The following is a 20,155-nucleotide window of genomic DNA, read 5'->3' on the forward strand; positions in this document are numbered from 1 at the left end:
AGACCAGAAGAAATCGGCTATTCTTCCCTTGAATGTTTTTCTCCGTTTTCCAAAATAGTGGCTGATCAACCTCAGTACCACTTTCCAGTACTTCCCTCCATTCCTTGATTCCCTAAACATTCAGAAATCTGTTGACCTCTGTTTTGAATGCTTCCAAAGTCCACCAGAATTGAAAATTTTAACAATTCCTCATCCTTATCTCAGACATAAAATACTCACTCCTTATTCAGAATCTGTAGTCCCTGGTCCTAGATACTTAGCAGGTCTGTTAAGCCCTTCAACTCAGTACATTTTGATAATGTCTCTTATTCTTCTAAATTCAAGAGAATACAGTCCTATTAGACTCCATTTCTCCTCATATGGCGAACCCATCATTCCTGGATCCAGTCCAGTGAATCTCAATTGGCCTTCCTTTCCAGCAACTACATCCTTTCAAATGCAAGGAGACCAAAAACTGTACACAATATTCGGGTATGATCTCATTCACACATTATAAAACTACAGTGCTTCCAAATCCCTGTATTCAAATCCTCTTGTCATAAAGGCTTCCACACCATTTGTCCTTGTGGTCAAGTAATTCAACTGCTTTAAGAACCAATGGACTCCCACGCAGTATGCATGCTCTTGCACTTTTAATTGTAATTGGAACTTTAATTCTAAAGTTCATCTGAAATGGTCTCAAATGAGGAAATTATATTAGCCATTCACCTATTACAAATCCTCCTTCAACTCCAAAACTGCAGTTTTGAATTGGATCTTTTTCGATTTCTGTGACCAGCCTTCTAACATTTATGTCAAATAAATACTTTAGTGTTGAAATATTATATTAGAAAAGTTGTCAGTACTTATTTCCATGAAAGCCATTCTTAGGGCAGGTCAGATCGGGACTTCAACCTCCTTTGCTCTTATCTGATCATAAGCTTACCTCATTAAAGTCTCCCAAATTCACTTGATCCAGTATCCACTGCCTTTTGGAAGACAGAACACCAATTACTCTTTTGTATAAACAAGCACGTAGAGATTACAGGTGGCCTAGCTCTTGTTTTAAAGTTTTGCCTCCTACACAAATTATTTTAGTTCCATCTCTCCTTTAAAACATTAATGAGTTTAAACATCTCAATTCACCAGCCCATCGCTCTATAAGCTTGAAGGACTATTAACCAAGTCTATGCAGTTTGTCATCAAAATTCAGCTTTATCCGCACTGATACACCATGCTACTGAATTTATGAAGGGACATAGGAAGTAGGAACAGGAGTAGGCCAAAATTGGCCCATCGAGCCTGCTCCGCCATTCAATACGATCATGGGTGATCTAATTTATGACCTAACTCCACCTACCTGCCTTCTCCCCATATCCCCTAATTCCTCTATCACCTCATTCGGCCCATCGAGCCTGCTCCGCCATTCAATACGATCACGGCTGATCTAATTTATGACCTAACTCCACCTACCTGCCTTCTCCCCATATCCCCTAATTCCTCTATCACCTCATTCGGCCCATCGAGCCTGCTCCGCCATTCAATACGATCACGGCTGATCTAATTTATGACCTAACTCCACCTACCTGCCTTCTCCCCATATCCCCTAATTCCTCTATCACCTCATTCGGCCCATCGAGCCTGCTCCGCCATTCAATACGATCACGGCTGATCTAATTTATGACCTAACTCCACCTACCTGCCTTCTCCCCATATCCCCTAATTCCTCTATCACCTCATTCGGCCCATCGAGCCTGCTCCGCCATTCAATACGATCACGGCTGATCTAATTTATGACCTAACTCCACCTACCTGCCTTCTCCCCATATCCCCTAATTCCTCTATCATGTAAAAATTTATCTAACCGATGAAGAGTCCCCTTTCTGGATATCCATCCAGAGGGATTGTGCAGATGGAATTTATTGAGAGTTTAACTTTGAGAATGTAATCCCACTGACAGTATTAGACTCAGATTGCAAAAAAAAAGCAATTAATTTTATTTTCATTTTACCAGACAAAATGACATTTGAAATACTTACCACAGATGTTAAAGAATTTGGCATAAATGTACATATTGAAGGCAGATCATCAGATTGATACGATCATAACAAATGGTTGATGGAATAATTGCCTTCCAGTGAAATGCATAAGGCATGGTTTGGTGGTAATGATGTCCTTAAATAAAAGCTTGACAAGACCACAGCAAGATTACTGCCTGCATTATTGTGTTTTTTAGTGAAGGAAATGGTAAGATATTTTTTAGTGTAAGTACAATGTAGAATCTTTAGGATATCAACTTGATATTTTGATGAATATAATGCAAAATGGGAGATGGATGATATAATCGTTTAATATCATTCAAGAGAATTAAACTAAAAATAGAAATAAATACAGAAAATGTAAGAAATGCCCAGCAAGCCTGGAAGCATCTGTGAAAATAAAAACAAACTTAACATTTCAGCCAATGTCTACTTGTCAGAATGTATCAACTTTTCCTTCCCTTCACACATTGCCATGAACCCTGTTAATTTTCAACATTTAATTCTTTTTTTTTCAAAATTCCCAACATCTGCAATGTTCTTCTTATGTGGAACAAGAGCAAGACTTTCTCTGCTTTTAATAGCGCCAAAGCAAAGAGGCCAATCAAATTAAATGAAAGAGATAAAGTATCAGGTGTTAAACTTATTCACAAGTTGTTCTGATGCTGTGGAATTCATCATCAGCGACAATAGAGATGAAATGAGCAAATGTGATCAAAACTGTTTCCTTGTATACAGGAAATCATGAACATTGGATCGTTGGCTGAATGTCCCCCTTCCACATTGTAATTTCTCAGTATTTTTATCAATGTGCCAACAAGGTGCAAAATACACAAGAGCGAATATTACTAAACTATATTGCAAAGCTACCAGAAAGAAGCAGTTGCCTAAAAATTGGTTGGACTTGTTACTTACTGTACAAAATACTTAAAGGCACATCAAACTCCTCTGTATTGCTACAGAAGGAATGTAGCCAACTCACAGAAAATACAATTCTCGATGCAGGAAGAATATCCACTTGTTTAAAAGGTCCAAATATTTATAAAAATGTTTAAGGATGGTGCAGTGCTCACTGTATTTTGATTGATGAAGAGTTGCTTTGGTGCTGCTTGAGACTTTGTTATCCTGAGGTAATTTGGCCAATTGAACTCTTCTTCTTTATACCCTAAGATAGGAACACAATGGCATGATTGACCCAAAAGGAACAATATTTTGCTCAGTAATATCAACCTGTATCCAAAATTCACATCAGTTTCAGATTCATCCCATGGAGTGATTTGTTTTCTTCACAAAGCTGCCCTTTGGATTATTCTTGTGTGTGATGCCATCTGGTGGAAAATGTGTATTCTCATTCCTTCAACATCTATGCCCAAGTGCTGCCACATCACAGGAAAACGATCCTAGACAATGTCTAAACCTTTAATTTTAGACAGGAAACAAATTTATCAAATCTGAGAAATTCAGATAAAATTAAATGATTGGTCAGGTCATTTCATGCAATCAAATTTATTGTAACTTGGATGATTTGAAGTGAAAATAAATCTCAACATTATGAGGGGCATGGTAGTCATTTTAATGTTGAGGCAGTGATTGGAACAAGAACTTCAAGTAGCCAACAAAAAACATTACTCAGACCCATGTGCTAGGCCTTTGATTTGTAGAACGGGAGAGGAATTTGTGCATGAATCGCAAAAGGTTGGTTTGCAAGTGCAGCAGGTTATCAAGAAGACAAAGGGAATGTTGGCCTTCATTGCTAGAGAGATGGAATTTAAGAGCAGGGAAGTGGTGCTGCAATTGGACAAGGTACTGGTGAGGCTGCATCTGGAGTACTGCGTGCAAATCTGATTTCAGATTTTTCAGTTATATTGTCAGAGTACATACTTGACATCACATACAAACCTGAGATTCTTTTTCTCACGGGCACAGAATTACCACTAATTGGTAGTGCGAAACAAAAACTGTACACCGCGTATACATGTAACCAAATAAAGAACTGTAAACAGATAACTAGTGTAAACAAACTGACTGTGCAATACAGAGAGAATAAAAAATTCTGGTCTCCTAACTTGAAGGATGTACTGGCTTTGGAGGGAGTGCAAAGGAGGTTCACCAGGTTGATTCCAGATTTGAAGGGATAAGACTATGAAGAGAGATTGAGTCAACAGGGACTAAATTGCTGGAATTTAGAAGAATGAGTAAGAACATATAAAAATCACGTGTTAGAGATAGGAAAGTTGTTTCCATTAGTGGGGAGACCAGAATTAGGGGACATAGCCTCAAGATTCAGGGTAGTAGATTTAGGATGGAGATGAGGAGGAACTTCTTTTCCCAGAGAGTGGTTTATCTCTAGAATTTTCTGCCCTTTGAAGCAGAAGAGGCAACCACTAAACATAATTAAAACAAGATGGATATATTTTTACATAGTAAGGGAATTAAGGGAAATGGGGAAAAGGCAGGAAGGTGGACATGAGCCTATCATCAGATCAGCCATGATCTCATTGAATGGCGGAGCAGGCTCAATGGGCCGGTTACCCTACTCCAACTCCTATTTGTTATGTTTTTAATGAATCAAAAGAGAAGTTTGTCAGGTGAACAGCGTGTGCTGCTCGGCAGGGTAGAGTATTAATTAGAAGAGGGGAACTGGTTAGGTCTGTGATCAAGAAAGAAATAGAGGGTCATTATATCTTCCTGATGGGGAATGGGGAGTGAACCATTGATATCCAGTCACTGCAAAATACACTTGACCTTACATATCTTCATTCCCCAAGACCATCTGTTCTTTAGACTTTCAGTCCTGATGCATAGTCTCAACCCAAAACATCAGCTGTCTCTTTCCCTCCTCACATGCTGCCTGACCCACTGAGTTCCTCCAGTGGTTTGTTTTTTTTCTCTAGATTCCAGCATCTGCAGTCTTGTGTCTCCGCTAACAAGACACATATCAATGTGTTTCTCACCTCGGGGAAGATACAACCGATGTCCTGTCTTCTCGCACCATCCTGCAGGATGGATGTCTGGAGAATCGGCATTCACCCAGAAATCATGACATTCAGAATAACCATCAAAATGGAGTCGCAATCGATAACCACAAACCTTCCAAAAAGAAGATCATTATTATTCCTCAAACATGGGAACCCTCCTGTAGTTGAAAAGTTAAAATTGCTTTGTGTCCTATTATCCTGTTGCTTTATTATATATATATATATATATATATATATACGCACACACACACACACACACACACACATATATATATATACATACACACACACACATATATATATATACATACATACACACACACACATATATATATATACATATATACGCACACACACACACACACATATATATATATATACATACACACACACACATATATATATATACATATACACACACATATATATATATACATATATACACACACACACACATATATATATATATACACATATATATATATACATACATATATATATACATATATACACACACACATATATATACATATATATATACATACATATATATATATACATACATATATATATATACACATACACATATATATACATATATACACACACATATATACATACATACATATTATATATATGTGTGTGTGTGTGTGTGTGTGTATATATATATATATATATATATGTAGATAGATAGATACACCATAGATAATGCCATAATAAAAAAAAAAAACAGGAAGCTGGTGAATAGATATTCCATCAGCAGTTGAAATATTTACAATTTTTCTAAGCAGGTAGATAGTAAATGACTAACAAGACCTAATAAATTAAATGACAAACCTCAGCATTCTCTTTTTTCAATCAACTTGAAAGAACTGTTGTAGCAATGGATTTCCAGGAAAAATAAATTAGTTAACTAAATCAAGAGTTTCCAGAAATTCCTATTTGCCGGTAGAATGGTAAAGCTGCCTTCTTCTCAATGCTTTGTTTTATTTGGGTTCTTCGTCCATCAATAGATGAACAAGATATTTGCATTACTTTCTTGAAGTGTCATTTGTCTACAGCAGTGGTTTTCAAACTTTTTCTTTCCACTCACATACCACCTTAACTATTCCCTATGCCAGAGGTGCTCTGTGATTAGTCAGGGATTTCAGAAGCGTTGTCTCCGCTCCATCCTCAACATTCATTGGAGCGATTACATCACCAACATCGAATTACTCAAGATGGCAGAGGCCGACAGCATCGAATCCACGCTGCTGAAGATCCAACTGCGTTAGGTAGGTCACGTCTCCAGAATGGAGGACCATCGCCTTCCCAAGATCGTGTTACATGGCGAGCTCTCCACTGGCCACCGAGACAGAGGTGCACCAAAGAAGAGCTACAAGGACTGCCTAAAGAAATCTCTTGGTGCCTGCCACATTGACCACCGCCAGTGGGCTGATATCGCCTCAAACCGTGCATCTTGGCGCCTCACAGTTCGGCGGGCAGCAACCTCCTTTGAAGAAGACCGCAGAGCCCACCTCACTGACAAAAGACAAAGGAGGAAAAACCCAACACCCAACCAACAAATTTTCCCCTGCAACCGTGTCTGCCTGTCCCGCATCGAACTTGTCAGCCACAAACGAGCCTGCAGCTGACGTGGACATTTACCCCCTCCATAAATCTTCGCCTGCGAAGCCAAGCCAAAGAATGTGAGGGGAAAGAAGAAAATTGAAAACCAACGTTTTAATCGTACCTAATTAACTTGTTATGTGCAAAGTTTCATAACTCCAAAGGAATTGGGCCCACGACAATTTTTCTCAACCAAAATATTTCAGTCACAATTTAATCTAGAGCAGTGGTTCTCAACCTTTTTTCCCTCCACTCTCATACCACTTTAAGAAATCCCTGACAAATCATGAGCACCCATGGCATAGGAGTTACTTAAGGTGGTATGTGAATGGAAAGAAATAGTTTGAAAACCACTGGTCTATGGCCACATAATGTCTGATAGAAAATGTGAATGAGATACTTTTATAATGTCGACCTGTTTCAGCTGGAGATATGTGTCAGACCAGTAGAGGAAACTCCTTCATGCAAAAAATAGGATTGCGCTAATCATGCCGCACTTTGGCCAAGGAAGTCACTATTTGACAAGAAGACAAAAGACACTGCAGATATCTGGGACCAAACCAAAAAAATTAGAAACTGGAAAGAACTCAGTAGGTCAAGCAGCATCTGTGGAGGCAAAAGGTATTAGGTGACATTTTTAGACCCTGATGCAGGGTCTTAATCCAAAATGTCCACTTGCACCTTTTGCTTCCAGATGCTGCTTGGCCTGCTGAAGACTTCTTTTGTACAGTGACTACTCATTCACTCTCCGTGGAGCCTGAAAAGTGCTATGATTATTCAAGCCAACAGGTATTGCATGTATTAGAATGCTTGTAGCATTCAGATGCATTTTCCGCATGCTGAGTTTGGAGATTTGGGACACTGTGCTTCACACAACTCCACTGATTCACTCTCCATACTCTTCCTTTGTCGATACCCCACATCTCTCTCTTTTTTTGCTCTACCCCTGTCACCCAGAACTTTGCAAAGCACTTAATTGCATTTGTCACAAAGAATGCAGCATTCAAATATTAATGAAGTAGATCTGGTTACCTCAACTCAACGAGCCTATCGTGTCGGGTGCACACAAATACATCAGGCTATAACACTTCCGATATTATTGGTTTCAATTTCAACAGTTCACAGTGCAACTTTGGGAGGCTCATGAATTGAAAACGAATATACATTTTAAAATACTGCAAGGGAACATTTTCAGGACCCGATTGTTCCTTCATTACTTACATTTTGAACACACTGGCTGTTTAGTTTTATCAGCAAAATCAATTGCGGACATTAAAAAATAACCGAAGTTTCCTGTACCTCAAATACTGTGAGTACAAAGTACATGGAAGGATGTGTAGGATCAATGCCCTCTAACTTCATGCCAACTTTGAAAGCATTTTTATTCTGTGGGAAGGACTGAGACTGTTCAAGGAAAAAAAAAATATTGTCACAGTATTATAACAACATTCATCACAATGACTGCTACTAATTTAAATATCCACAACCATCTTCAATAACAGAGGCTCTGCTTTCTCTTCACAGCCTTGCTTCTTTGTATTCTGGGTGATCACAAGCACACACAGAGCCAAAATGCTATTGAAAGCAGCCAAAGATTGAATAATGACCTCATCTCATCTTAAAATGACAAGTCTTTCTGCATGGAAGAAAATAATGAAATGCAAACTGGGCCTAAAAAAAACTTAGCTGTTATTTAATCAATTGCTGAGGTTAGTACCTGTACTTATTTTTGTTGCTAAGATAAAGGAACGCATTTCTTCTTTACAATCTAACTGAAAAATAGGACACATCATTTGCACGCCTCTATTAAGATCAGCATTACCAAGTGTTTTATGCCAATTTTGAAAACCAATCATGTGCACCGATTCACTTTCCCCAGCATTTGAGTAGACCATCTTCTTTAAGGAGATCTAGTGCAATCTAACAGTACAAGGTCATCTTTGTTATCTATGTCCATGCCACAAAAGCAATAGACCATGCAACAGCTATGACAAGAACCCTCAGAACACAGAGGAGTATAACTGATCCTCAAGCTGAATTCACAAAACGATCCAGCCAGTGAAATAACTAGCCCCGACCCTAGTTCCATAACAGAACAAATTCCTGTTCTAAGCCCCAGGGTAATAGTGAATAAATAAGTTCTGCATAAAGATTGAGCCAGTTTTATCACATTTACTATTTCAGAAAACTTAATAAGAAAGAAAGGATATTACCTCTCGAAAAAGCTTGACAGGAGCAGCAATAGCCTTTTCATCTTCTAAGTATGAAGCCCAAGACCAGGTTTTATTCTTTCCAGTTGAAGAGATAGCTAAAAATACATGGAACATTGAACAATATTCACGCTTTTAAATGTGTAGAACAGTTCCTTACAGAAAAAAAACCCCAATTCACAACTCATCATGCTGTTGAATTTGACTGCTTTTGCTCAACATTCATTTTACATGAAGAGATGATTCTATCATTAATTCAATTTTAGCCAAAGAGCAAACTGCCTTTGAGGCACCAAGAATTAAAACTCTCTGATCTAACTTCCAAAAATAGCCCGAGAGGTCAAATATCATCAAACATCCCTGAAATTATGCACCTACGTGGATGCACAAAATAATAGAGTACAGTGAAAAAAGAATCCATGAAAATATGCTGGTATCATAACAGAATAAAATATTACACAGGTTACATGATTCAATGCCATTTTTTACTCCTAAATCTTACGAGGATAAATGTGACAATACTGTCGCAATGAAAGCTTTCCTGAAATTGTGATAGTACAGATTCTATCACCAATGTGTATATGTGACTTGAAGGGCCGACATGGCCTGTTTCCGTGCTGTAAACGGTTATATGGTTACATATGTACAGATGGTCGTGTTGGATGACTGTGATTGGCTGAGAGTGTAGCCACACCTACTAGCAGCTTAAAGGATTGCTCCTAGCCAGACCAGGTCATTCTGGACTGGTCGACCTACTTGTGATATGCTCTTTTAGTTAATAAAAGCCTTGGTTTGCCAAGGCTTGATCAACTAGTCTTTGGTTCTTTTGACGCACACTGCAATGAAATTTACTCAGCAACTGAATTACTACCTAAACAGACTGGGTTTCAATGTTTTATGACGTGTCTCATTTAATCTCTGCATCTAATTTCCCACAAGTTTCATGAAAGAGCGTGGAGTTTTAATTTTATTTTGCTGCATGAACTTTTCCTTATTTCCAAATCCAACCCAAGGTGGATTGAGTTAACTAGCAGTAATTATAGCTCTCTCCAGAAGCATTTGGCATGACTTATGTTCCCAATTTTAAATCACTTAATATTGGAAACTCGAGTGCCAAGTTCTATTTGCAGTGCCACCCAAGTAACTTGGCAACTTAATATATAAAGTACCAAAGTACACGGCCATAAAGATACTGTTCCACCTGTGATCATTGAAAGTATGAAAGCCACGCTTCCCCAAGTTGTGTGACTTTGTCATGTCTATTTCATCTCAACCACAAAAAGTTTCAGTGGTAATAGCCATACTTTTTTTTATTCAGAAAGTTAAAAATCTAAGCTCCAGTGCAGATTTAGATCAGGATCTAGGCTGAATATCAGCGATTAAGCAGTGTTAGAAGTGAAACGTGAGGGCACTCAAATTAAAATATCTGAACAAGCTCCTTCAAAGAAAAAGGAAGACCTGGTAGTTTTGGTCACATTCAACGTGGATACAATACCATCAAAACTCATGACTCAGTCATTCATTTGAATATTGTTTGTATAGCTTTACTGTGATTAAACTGGTTTGCTGCATTTGGCCAACGAAAAAGCAGTACCTCTGCTTCAAAGTATTTCTCTGGCCGTTAAGGGCTCTGCGACATGCCACGGATAGATGCTACAGAAATACAATTTTAAAAAATTTCAGTAGCTCAAATTAGATCATTTAAACAGATTTGTAAACTTGAATAAATATTTTAAATGTACAAGTATGTCTTGCCCTCCAATTTCCTCTTATTCAAAATGTGCCTTTCTATCACTAGTGTTAACCTCTGACTTTTCAGAAAAATATGAAACTGCTGCCTTGAGGTGCGTAAGAACTGGCATTTATCCGACAAAGAGTGCAAATTTGATTTACCATCGTTGTTTCAAAATGAAACTGTTATTTCCTGAAAATTATCAATTGTAATACTTCACTCGACTTCTGTGGATAATCACAGAAATGTTCTGGACTCAAAATATTAACTGTGTTTCTCTCTCTGCAAAGAGGGCATCAAGTACTTTATCACCCAGTACTGGAATCCAGAATGTACTACTGTGGCAGAGTTTGTTGTGTTTTATATAGATATGATTTTGGGAGATAAATTGGGGCAGGTTTGTTAGTGCAGGTCACATACAAACATTTCAGAACAAATCTCATTTAAAATACTGAAGCTCTGCTCAAGCTAGACAGGCCGGCTCCGAATGCCTTTGCAAAAGCTTTGGGGAGTGTCCAAGGGACTTCACTAATGGATTGTTGTTTTGAAAGCGGAGGATTAGGTTCAGAGCCACAGTCTGTCTGAATAGAGATTGCTGTTCAAAAAGGATCATGTGGTTTTGCAAGCAGAGAGAGGAAAACAGGTTTTTCTCTGAATGTGTGTGAGAGAGAGAGAGAAAATTCAGTTCTGCAGTTTTTACACTTCAGAAGCAGCAGTTGAGACTGGAACAGGACAGGCTGGCAAGCTTGTGGAAAATCCCATTTTGAAGACAGGTTGTGAGTGTTTAGTTCAGCCTGGTCAAAGCCCTTGTAGTTCAAGCAAGAGGAAAGGATTAGCTGCCTAACATTTCACTTGAAAAACGAGAAACAAAAAGGAACTCTGCGTCGACCTGAAAGAAAGAAGTGGGGTAAGTTTCTCCGGCAAGACACTGAAGTGGCTGATTACAAGGGATCAGTTGTGGGTGTCCAATGAGCAACAAATCTTTCTCTAAAAACTGACAAGAACCTTCCTACGTGGTAACCATTTACCTTTCAAGCACCAAAGTCTGGTGAACTTTATAAATATTAAATTCCGTGCACAGTAAAAGAATTGCCTGTAACCAGTGAACTTGGAGGAATGAGAAGTGAGATTGGACTGTGAATCAAAGAACTTTTCTGAACTTGCACACACGTTGCATACACGTGCGCTTAGAATTAGAAGGGGGTTAAGTTATGTTAAGTAAGTTAAAAATAATGAGATAAAGTTTGATCCTGTTTTCATATTTAAAGATAATTAAAAGCAACTTTTGCTGCTGGGTTTTTGACATCCTCTGGGCTGGTAACACTGCTCAGGCAGAGACTCTCACAACATTTAAAAATTATCCAGATAAGGACTTGAATTGCCAAAGCGTAGAAGGCAACAGGTTACATTTTTGAAGATAATTATACGAGGGCTTGATGGTCAACATACAATCAAACAACCTGCTTCTGTGCTGTAAAGAGATCTGTTAAAAGGGTTTGATCCATCAGCCAAGGAGATATATGCCAGGTGTAAGCAACTGGGATGAAATAAGGAGTGCAATGGATGCAAGACCACAGTTCCAGAACAAAAAGGGGGACAATGATATCCTTTACAGACAAGCAAAAGGAGGATTCTGGATAATTTAATGTCTATTAAGAACACCAGGTTAATTATGGAGACAGTAGATTCCCCCTAAAGAACCAAAGTAATCTAAAACTAGAGGGCACAGGTTAAAGTTGAGGGAGCAAGACAAAGGGGAACTGAGGGACAGGTTTTTCCAACTCAGAGGGTGGTTGGCATATTGAATGAGCTCCCACACAAGGTAATAGAGACGGATACAATCAAGACATGTAAAAGACATTTAGGCAGGACCATGGATAGGATTTCTCAACATGCGGTCATTAGGTTTGCTCTAGGTCAACCTTTTTCTTTCGACTCACATACCATTTTAAGTATTCCCTATGCCATCGTGCTCTGTGATTAGCAAGGGATTGCTTAAGGTGGTATGTGGGTGAAAAGAAAAAGTTTGAAAACCACTTTTAATCGTTCCTAATTGTTTAGGTGGTCCACAGCAACATGATAAAGACTAATATTACTGAGATAATAAACAAGAAATATTGAAACATGGTCATATACTTGATTAAAAGAAAACAATGCTCAGCCTACAATTCCAGATAGCTTTGACATGAAAATTCTCAAGAGTTTCCAACCAAAAATCAAACAAGACTTCCACCAGTGATCTGGGAAGGATCTGGAGCTATCCAACCATCCACCCTACCCTCCCAATGCTGCTCCATTGGCTGGTTACAGCTGGACTGTGGTAAGTAAAGGAATGGGTTTGTGGGTGAAAAGGCTGACGTGGGCCAAACGCAGGCAAATGAGACAAGAAAAGATAGGCATTTGTGTGGCAAGAACTAATTGGGCCAAAGGGCCTGTTTCCATTCTGTGTACTTTATGAACCTTATTCAGACTAATCCAGGGATAAGTGATGTTCAACTTCCTGTATAATCAAAGCAAGATTCATAGTAAGCTCAATGCATGGAGAAATGTTAAAGGAAATATGACAGAATTTTATATTTAGTTTGGAAGAAATCCAAATTGAACTTGTTGAGGTTAAAGAAAGTAAATTTTGAAGCTGAATTATCTGAGGAAGATAGGGAAAATATATTGTAACTAACAGATCCAAACTTGCAGAATAAACAATCCTTTCACGCATTCACCACGTCCAACCAGTTCCCCAGTATGTGGTAAAACAAACATTTTAAAATGTCCTGAAAAACTTTGTTTTATAACCTACTCTGTCCGGGGAAATTACAGTTGGGTTCATCAGGTCGACTTGGTCCAAATTCCACATGACTGCCGTCATTCATCAAATGTTCCCTGACATTTCTGGAGTCTTCCTTTCTCTCATCCTACAAAAGATTGCGATACACAAAGAACAGACATATTTCAGAGTTTACTTCAAGTAAGTATCAATTAGTCCATATTGCTCATATTTTGCTGTTTTTTCCAGTTTCAATAGAATTCAAATATATTTGACAGGAACACAGAACATGGGATTGCTAAAGTTGTCCGGAATTGTAGGTTCAGCATTGGATAAGCTCCCCACATTCAGAGAATCAAGAACAATTTAAAACACCGAAGGAGGATAGTTCACCTATTTTGTCCATGCTGGTTGAAAAACAGTCAACCTTACCCCAGCTTTCACTGGTTGATCTCCTGTGCTACAGATCATATTCTTCACGCAGACATCAATGCTCTTTTTAAATGTGCTGGGGATTTCTGTCTCCAGCACTCCTTCTGGCACTAAATTCTATATCTACCTCTGGGTGAAAAACATGTTTCTTCATCCAATCTCTAATGCAATTATTTTAAAGCTATGATCCTTGGTTTTTAATACCTCGGCTGAGGGAGAAAACTAATAATTTACCCTTATTCAGCTCCTTATTATTTTAAAGATCTCAGTTAAGTCTATCCTGAATCAGACTTATTCCAAAGAAAATATCCCTAGTTTATCTAAATTTTCCTTGGCAGCATCATCTTAAATCTCTTCAGCAATTTCCCAAGGTCATTCACACATTTCCTGCAAAATGGAGAGCAGAAATGCTGATACACCAATTAACGTACAAACCCTGGATGAGAAATAAAAAGTGCCCAGAGGAAACCCACACAGACAAGGGGAAAACATACAAACTCCTTACAGGCTGCACCAGACTCGAAACTGGGTTGCTGGTGTTTTAATAGCGTTGTGCTCACCGCTGGGCTAACTGTGTTTCCCTCGATAAAAATTGCATTTGCTACTTTCCCAATGAACCCAAGCCAGAGATGCTCCTCAGGAAGTTATTTCTCAGCAGATACAATAATACATCAGTCTCAAAAAAAATGCTATTTCTTTGATCCACTAAACAACTATAGTATTTGAATTTAACACAGAAACTCCTTCATGTCTAGAATTGATGTCAATTTTCAAGAATAAAATGCAATAACCATGGAGTGAAGGTTTGAGGACAAGTAAGTTCATCCTGCTGGGTGCAATCCAACTCAATCTGGTCCAGCATTCTTCACATTTGACTATGACAGCCTTAGACTGTGAGCAACTCTCATGGAATTCTTTTTTTAGTTTCAGCCTTTTGTAATAGATGAACAGTGAACAGGTCATGTTTAAAGGAATTAATTATTAGTGGCCTGAAGAAGCAAGTTAGAGTCACTCTCATGTCATTCACCTGACCTGACCACTTGGGTAGTCGGGTTTAAAGTAGTTGCGCAGGCTGTCAATCATCCGACTCAGGCTGACAGTAAGAAAATACAGCACAATCCCCAGTGTCTGGAATTGAAGCAATGGTAACCCAAACAACCGGCAAAAAAAAAAATTAAAAAAATAAAAGTTCAAAAGTTGTAAAAGTCAATTTTCTCCAAAGCAACGCACCAACCCTCGGTGAAGATGGGAGCATATATTCAGCCAGTAGGAGCTGTGTGAATAAAGTTTCAATAAAGTTGGGTTTGAATAAAACGGCGGTGCCCGGGATGAAGAGCCGACCAATGCCGCTCGCCACGAGGGTGACTCTCGTGAAGTATTTTCCTATCCCTGCCTAGTTAGAGTATAGTACTTATCTATATTAGTATATTAAGTATATTAGTAAGGCTTTATCTATAAACGCGGGGGGGGGGGGGGGGGGGTTAATTATGATGATGGCGTGGATAGTGAAACACTGCTAGAGAGCCAGCATTCAGGGTTCTAAATTCAGACATACAGCATGGTAACAGACCATTTTGGCCCATGAGCCTGTGCCACCCAATTACACCCGAATGACCTACACCCCTGGTAAGTTTTAAACAGTGGGAGGAAACCGGAGCCCTCAGGGAAAACCCACGCAGACATAAGACAACATACAAACTTCTTACAGACAGTGCAGTCTCCAGTCCCGATCACTGGCGCTGTAATGGCATTCAAAATTAAATTTAAATTTTGTACGTTTACAGGAATTACCTGATTAAAATGAACTTTCGTAATTAAGTACAACAAAATTGATTTTTACACTGTTAATTCTTTATGCAGGTATATTAGTTAGGCATTGAAAGAGTGTGCCTCAGGAAATCAGAAAATTTGAATATCGGGCATCTGCAATTCCTGTCGATGCCAGAACCTGGGAATTTTACAGTAGGTTTCATTTGGAGATATGGCTTTCAGTTCTTTTTTTCCTTCAATCAGAATGAATTGACTAAAAGCTAATCTCAGAACAGAATGTATCAGACTGAGTGAGCAAACAGTCAATCTGAAGTTCACTAACTGGTTTAACAAAAGTCGGCTGGAAATCAAAATTTTAGCTGTAAAAAGGTCAGCTTTTTGTCAGAACAATTAGAATTTATTACAGTTGGTGAAGTTAGAGTACAGTACTTATCTTTATGAGTATATTGAGTAAAATATTAAGCCACAGTTTATAAAAACTATTGCACCAATCAGCAAATTAAGAGTGGAGGTTAGACCACCTTTCGCACCACTAAAATTTATTCTCAAAAGATCCAGAGCTCCCACTGAAGTGCTTTGGAGAGGATTCAGAAATGCTCGGTGCTAACAGTTACACCTTTTAAATCAGATCCCAGTGAAAAGTTGAATGAAGCTACCTACCACCTGCTCTGATTCAGTGAATTCATAGTCGTATTCTTCATTGGACTCTGAACTAGGACTCAGGCATACTTTTCTTTTCCTTTTTTTGACTCGTTTTAATATTGCCCCAGCACTTCTTTTCACCGCTGAACTCCCCATTCTCAGTGATCTGTTTATTAGGGAAAAAATCATTGCACTTTTAGAACCATCAAGCAAGCACAGAGATAAGACATGGAATTAAGGAGACAAAGAGTGTTAAAATAGACAATCACATCCATATTTTAAATTTAAATTAATTTTTTTTAATTTTTACAAGTCAAATTTAGTCATATGTGACAGAATATGTTATATTTTATAATGTTTTAAAGGAGATAAATTGTGGCAGATTTTTTAGTGCAGGTCACATACAAACACTTCAGAACAGATCTCATTTAAAATGCCAGAACTCTGCTCAAGCCAGACAGTCCAGACTCTGAGTGCCTTTGCAAAAACTTTGAAGAATGCCTATAAGGATTTTGCAAGTAGGTGTTAATTGGACATGCTGTGGAGTAATGGATTATTGCTTTGGAAAGCAACAGATGAACGAACTCGAAAGATTAGGTCCAGAGCCGCAGTCTGTCTGAGTGCAGTTGGCTGTTCTAAGAAGGTCATGTGGTTTTCTCTGAGAGAGACAGGGAGAGAGAGAATTCAGTTCTACAGTTCAGCAGCAGCACCACCTGGGACTGGAACAGGACAAGCTGGCAAGCTTGTGGAAAAACCCCATTTTGAAGATGGGTTGTGAGTTCTTAGTTTGGCCTCGTCAAGGCCCTTATGTCCATACAGGAGGAGATGGCTGGCTATATAATGTTTCACTTGAAATAAGGGAAACAGAAGAGGAACTCTGTAATGACCTGGAAAAAAAAGAGGTTATCATCTGGAAGACCCTGATGGGGCAAATTTCTTTGGCAAGACACTGAAGTGGGTGTCCAACGAGCAACAAATTTCTCTCTTGAAACTGACAAGAACCTTCCTGAGCAATAACCATTTACCTTTCAAGCACCAAAGCCTGGTGAAATTCATAAATGTTAAATTCTGCTCACAGTATCAGAATTGCCTGCAACCAGTGAACTTAGAGGTGTGAGAAGTGAGATTGAACTGTGAATCAAAGAACTTTTCTGAACTTACACACACATTGCATACACGTGCGCTTAGAATTAGAAGGGGGTTAATAGTAACAAGTTAAAGTTTGATCCAGTCTTCATGTTTAAAGATAATTAAAAGCAACTTTTGTTTAAGTAACCATTTGTCTTGGTGAATTTCTATTACTACTGGGTTTTGGGGTCCTCTGGGCTCATAATACATACCGCACTATAACAGGTACTTTCGGCCCACGAGCACGTGCCACCCAATTGACTTGTAATCCTCAAACCTTCTGAAGGATGGGAGGACACTGGAGCACCTAGAGGGAACCCATGCAGACATGGGGAGAATGTACAAACTCCTTACAGACAGCGCTGGATTTGAACCCTGGTCTCTATCATTGGTGCTGTAACAGCATTGTACAAACCGCTATGTTAACTGTGCAGCCATTTATTTATAAATTGATTGATTTATAAAATGCTTTACTCAGAAATCTACTGCATGAAGACGACCTTTTCTAGAAAACTGTTTCTTATAGATTATCAAGGGAAAATAAATTCTCAAGTAAACTTGCAATAGGCCCTGTACGTATGCATCCTCCCATCTCTTCTCTATGAAGTAGTCATAATGAAACATTCTGGAGTTGCTTTGTTCAAGAAAGATTCAACAAACATCGGCAAGATGATCAATTATTATAAAGATAGCAAGAGAATTCCCTGATCTTTTTTGAAGAATGTCATGGAATTTTCTTAATTTTTCTTCCCTCCAATGGAACTTTGGCAGTGAGATGAAGTTTGGAAGTGTTGTGAATAATGTAGGAGGTTGCTGGAGATTTCAAAGGGATACCAGCAGGATGCAAAGTTGGGTGGAGAAGTGATTGAGTTTAATCCAGAAAAGCGTGAACTGATACACTTGAAGACAGAACACATGGTTAATGGCAGGATTCATAACAGTGTGAAGAAACAGAAGGATCTTAGGATCCAACTCAAGGTTGCTGTGCGAGCTGATAGGGTGGTGAAAACAGCATATGGTGTGCTGGCCTTCATTAGTTGCGGTAATGTTACAGCTTCATAAAACTCTGGTTGGACTACACTTGTACATAGTGGTCAGTTCTGGTTGCCTCATTCTGTGGCAGCTTTGGAGAATGTGGAGAGAAGGTTTACCATTGTGTTGCCTGGATTGGAGAACATCTTATATAGATAGTTTGAGCAAGCTAAGGCTTCTCTCTTTGGAGTGATGGAGCATGAGAGGTGACACAATAGAGGTGTTTAGGATTAAGCGGCAGTCTGGTTGCATGCATGGAGCACTCATGGAGGGGTTTTTCTGTCACACGGCATTCTGGGAAGTCAGGTCCACCACTGCTTTTTCCCAAGGTCTTTAAAAATTTTGCACTATAGTCGTACCAACTTTCCCATGCTATTTAAAAATTGCCCGCTATTATTATTTATTTTCTCTCTCTCTCCCCACTGCGACTTTCCCACGGCAAAGTTTATACCTTCATTTTAATCTTTTCTTGCTGCACTCATGCAGAAACATTTTTATCCCAGAATGCAATTGCCCATTCCACACTTGCCTAATTGCAAGGCCGGCGTCTGCAGAAGCCGGGGATCGTACGAAGTGCTCGAGGCAGTCTATCCCTCCTCACACCGGCATTGAGAAGATTTTCCTTTCGCACTAGACCCTTTTTAAGGCTGACTGGCTGTTAATTCCCAGGACCACTTTCAAGTGTGAAAGGGGGTTTAGATTCTCATTAATGTGACACTCTCTTTCATCCATCAATTATGTTCCTATCACAAGAATCTAAATCTGAACATTTATACTGCTTGTTGTCAAAAATGAGATGTATTTGTGTCAATGTAACAATCTTACTTCTCTTTAAATTGTTGCAGACAATGTTCACTGCAGAATCGTCGATCACTTTTAACTTCATTCTCTGTATAAGAGTGGCCACAGTTTGTACAGTAGCAGACACTTTCTCCATGTGGCTGCTCTATTTTATGAGGCATATTTGTCTGTTTCACTGCAAAAATAAGACAAATATGAGAATTTGAAAAAATATACAACTGCTAATTTTTTAAAATATTGAGCATGAATGTCACATACAAAGCTCTGCTTAATAACAACTCAATTATGCTATCAAAAAGAAATCTGATAAACAATATACTGAGATATACCTTCTACTATCAAATGAGAAATGTATGGATTCTTGATTTTTTTTAAATTCAACCCTTTGGCGACATATAAAATTTAGTTTACATTTTGAAATTGACACATTCAACCTGATCAAAAAGCATCCTTGGTGACTGATGTTTTAAAATATATTGACACCATTTTCAACTGTAGATTTGCTTGATTTTGCTGGCAAAATCAGTACCTAATTTCCTTTTTCTCAACTGCTAAGCATTTACAGAAAAATGTTATGAATCTGAAAATCTAATTAAAGGAATCTATTTGGTTTAAAGGAACAATTTGTACAGTTAATTGTTGATGGCTATTTAATCAACAACCTATCTAGAAGTATACAAAATGGCTATTTAAAAATGATCAAAAAGAGTGGAATGAAACAATACACTTTTCAAAAATAATACATCAATTGGTAATTTTATGAAGTAATGAGATACTATTCACACTGAAGATCCTCTTAATAGAGTTCTTTTCAATGCTGCCACATGGAACCCAAGACGACAGGAGAATTCAAAGCAACTTTATCAACAAGGTGCTGTGTCATTCTTTCCATTTGTGAGTGAGCAATTTAATTGTAGAAACCTAACAATAGATTACCTATCTACCATCTTGCCTGCAGAAGACACAAAGGGGCTTGAGAAGATCAGCATGTGGAGAAAATAACATTTGTCCAGTAAAACCCAGGTTATCAGCAAAAGAAA

General features: G+C 38.5%; 1 protein-coding gene across 1 annotated transcript in view; it reads right to left on the reverse strand.

The window, feature by feature from the left end:
* The window catches only part of l3mbtl1 (L3MBTL histone methyl-lysine binding protein 1), a 60,937-nt gene that overhangs the window by 28,495 nt on the left and 12,287 nt on the right, over positions 1-20,155 (reverse strand). Inside the window, exons 5-11 of the mRNA XM_069888031.1 lie at positions 19,140-19,290; positions 16,173-16,320; positions 13,344-13,458; positions 8,818-8,912; positions 7,904-8,008; positions 4,973-5,108; positions 3,092-3,183 (exon numbers count right to left, since the gene is read on the reverse strand). Of these exons, the coding sequence (XP_069744132.1) occupies positions 3,092-3,183; positions 4,973-5,108; positions 7,904-8,008; positions 8,818-8,912; positions 13,344-13,458; positions 16,173-16,320; positions 19,140-19,290 (842 nt within the window). The remainder of the gene's footprint in view (positions 1-3,091; positions 3,184-4,972; positions 5,109-7,903; positions 8,009-8,817; positions 8,913-13,343; positions 13,459-16,172; positions 16,321-19,139; positions 19,291-20,155) is intronic.

Source organism: Narcine bancroftii, chromosome 6, assembly GCF_036971445.1.
Source record: "Narcine bancroftii isolate sNarBan1 chromosome 6, sNarBan1.hap1, whole genome shotgun sequence".
NCBI classification, from domain to species: Eukaryota; Metazoa; Chordata; class Chondrichthyes; order Torpediniformes; family Narcinidae; genus Narcine; species Narcine bancroftii.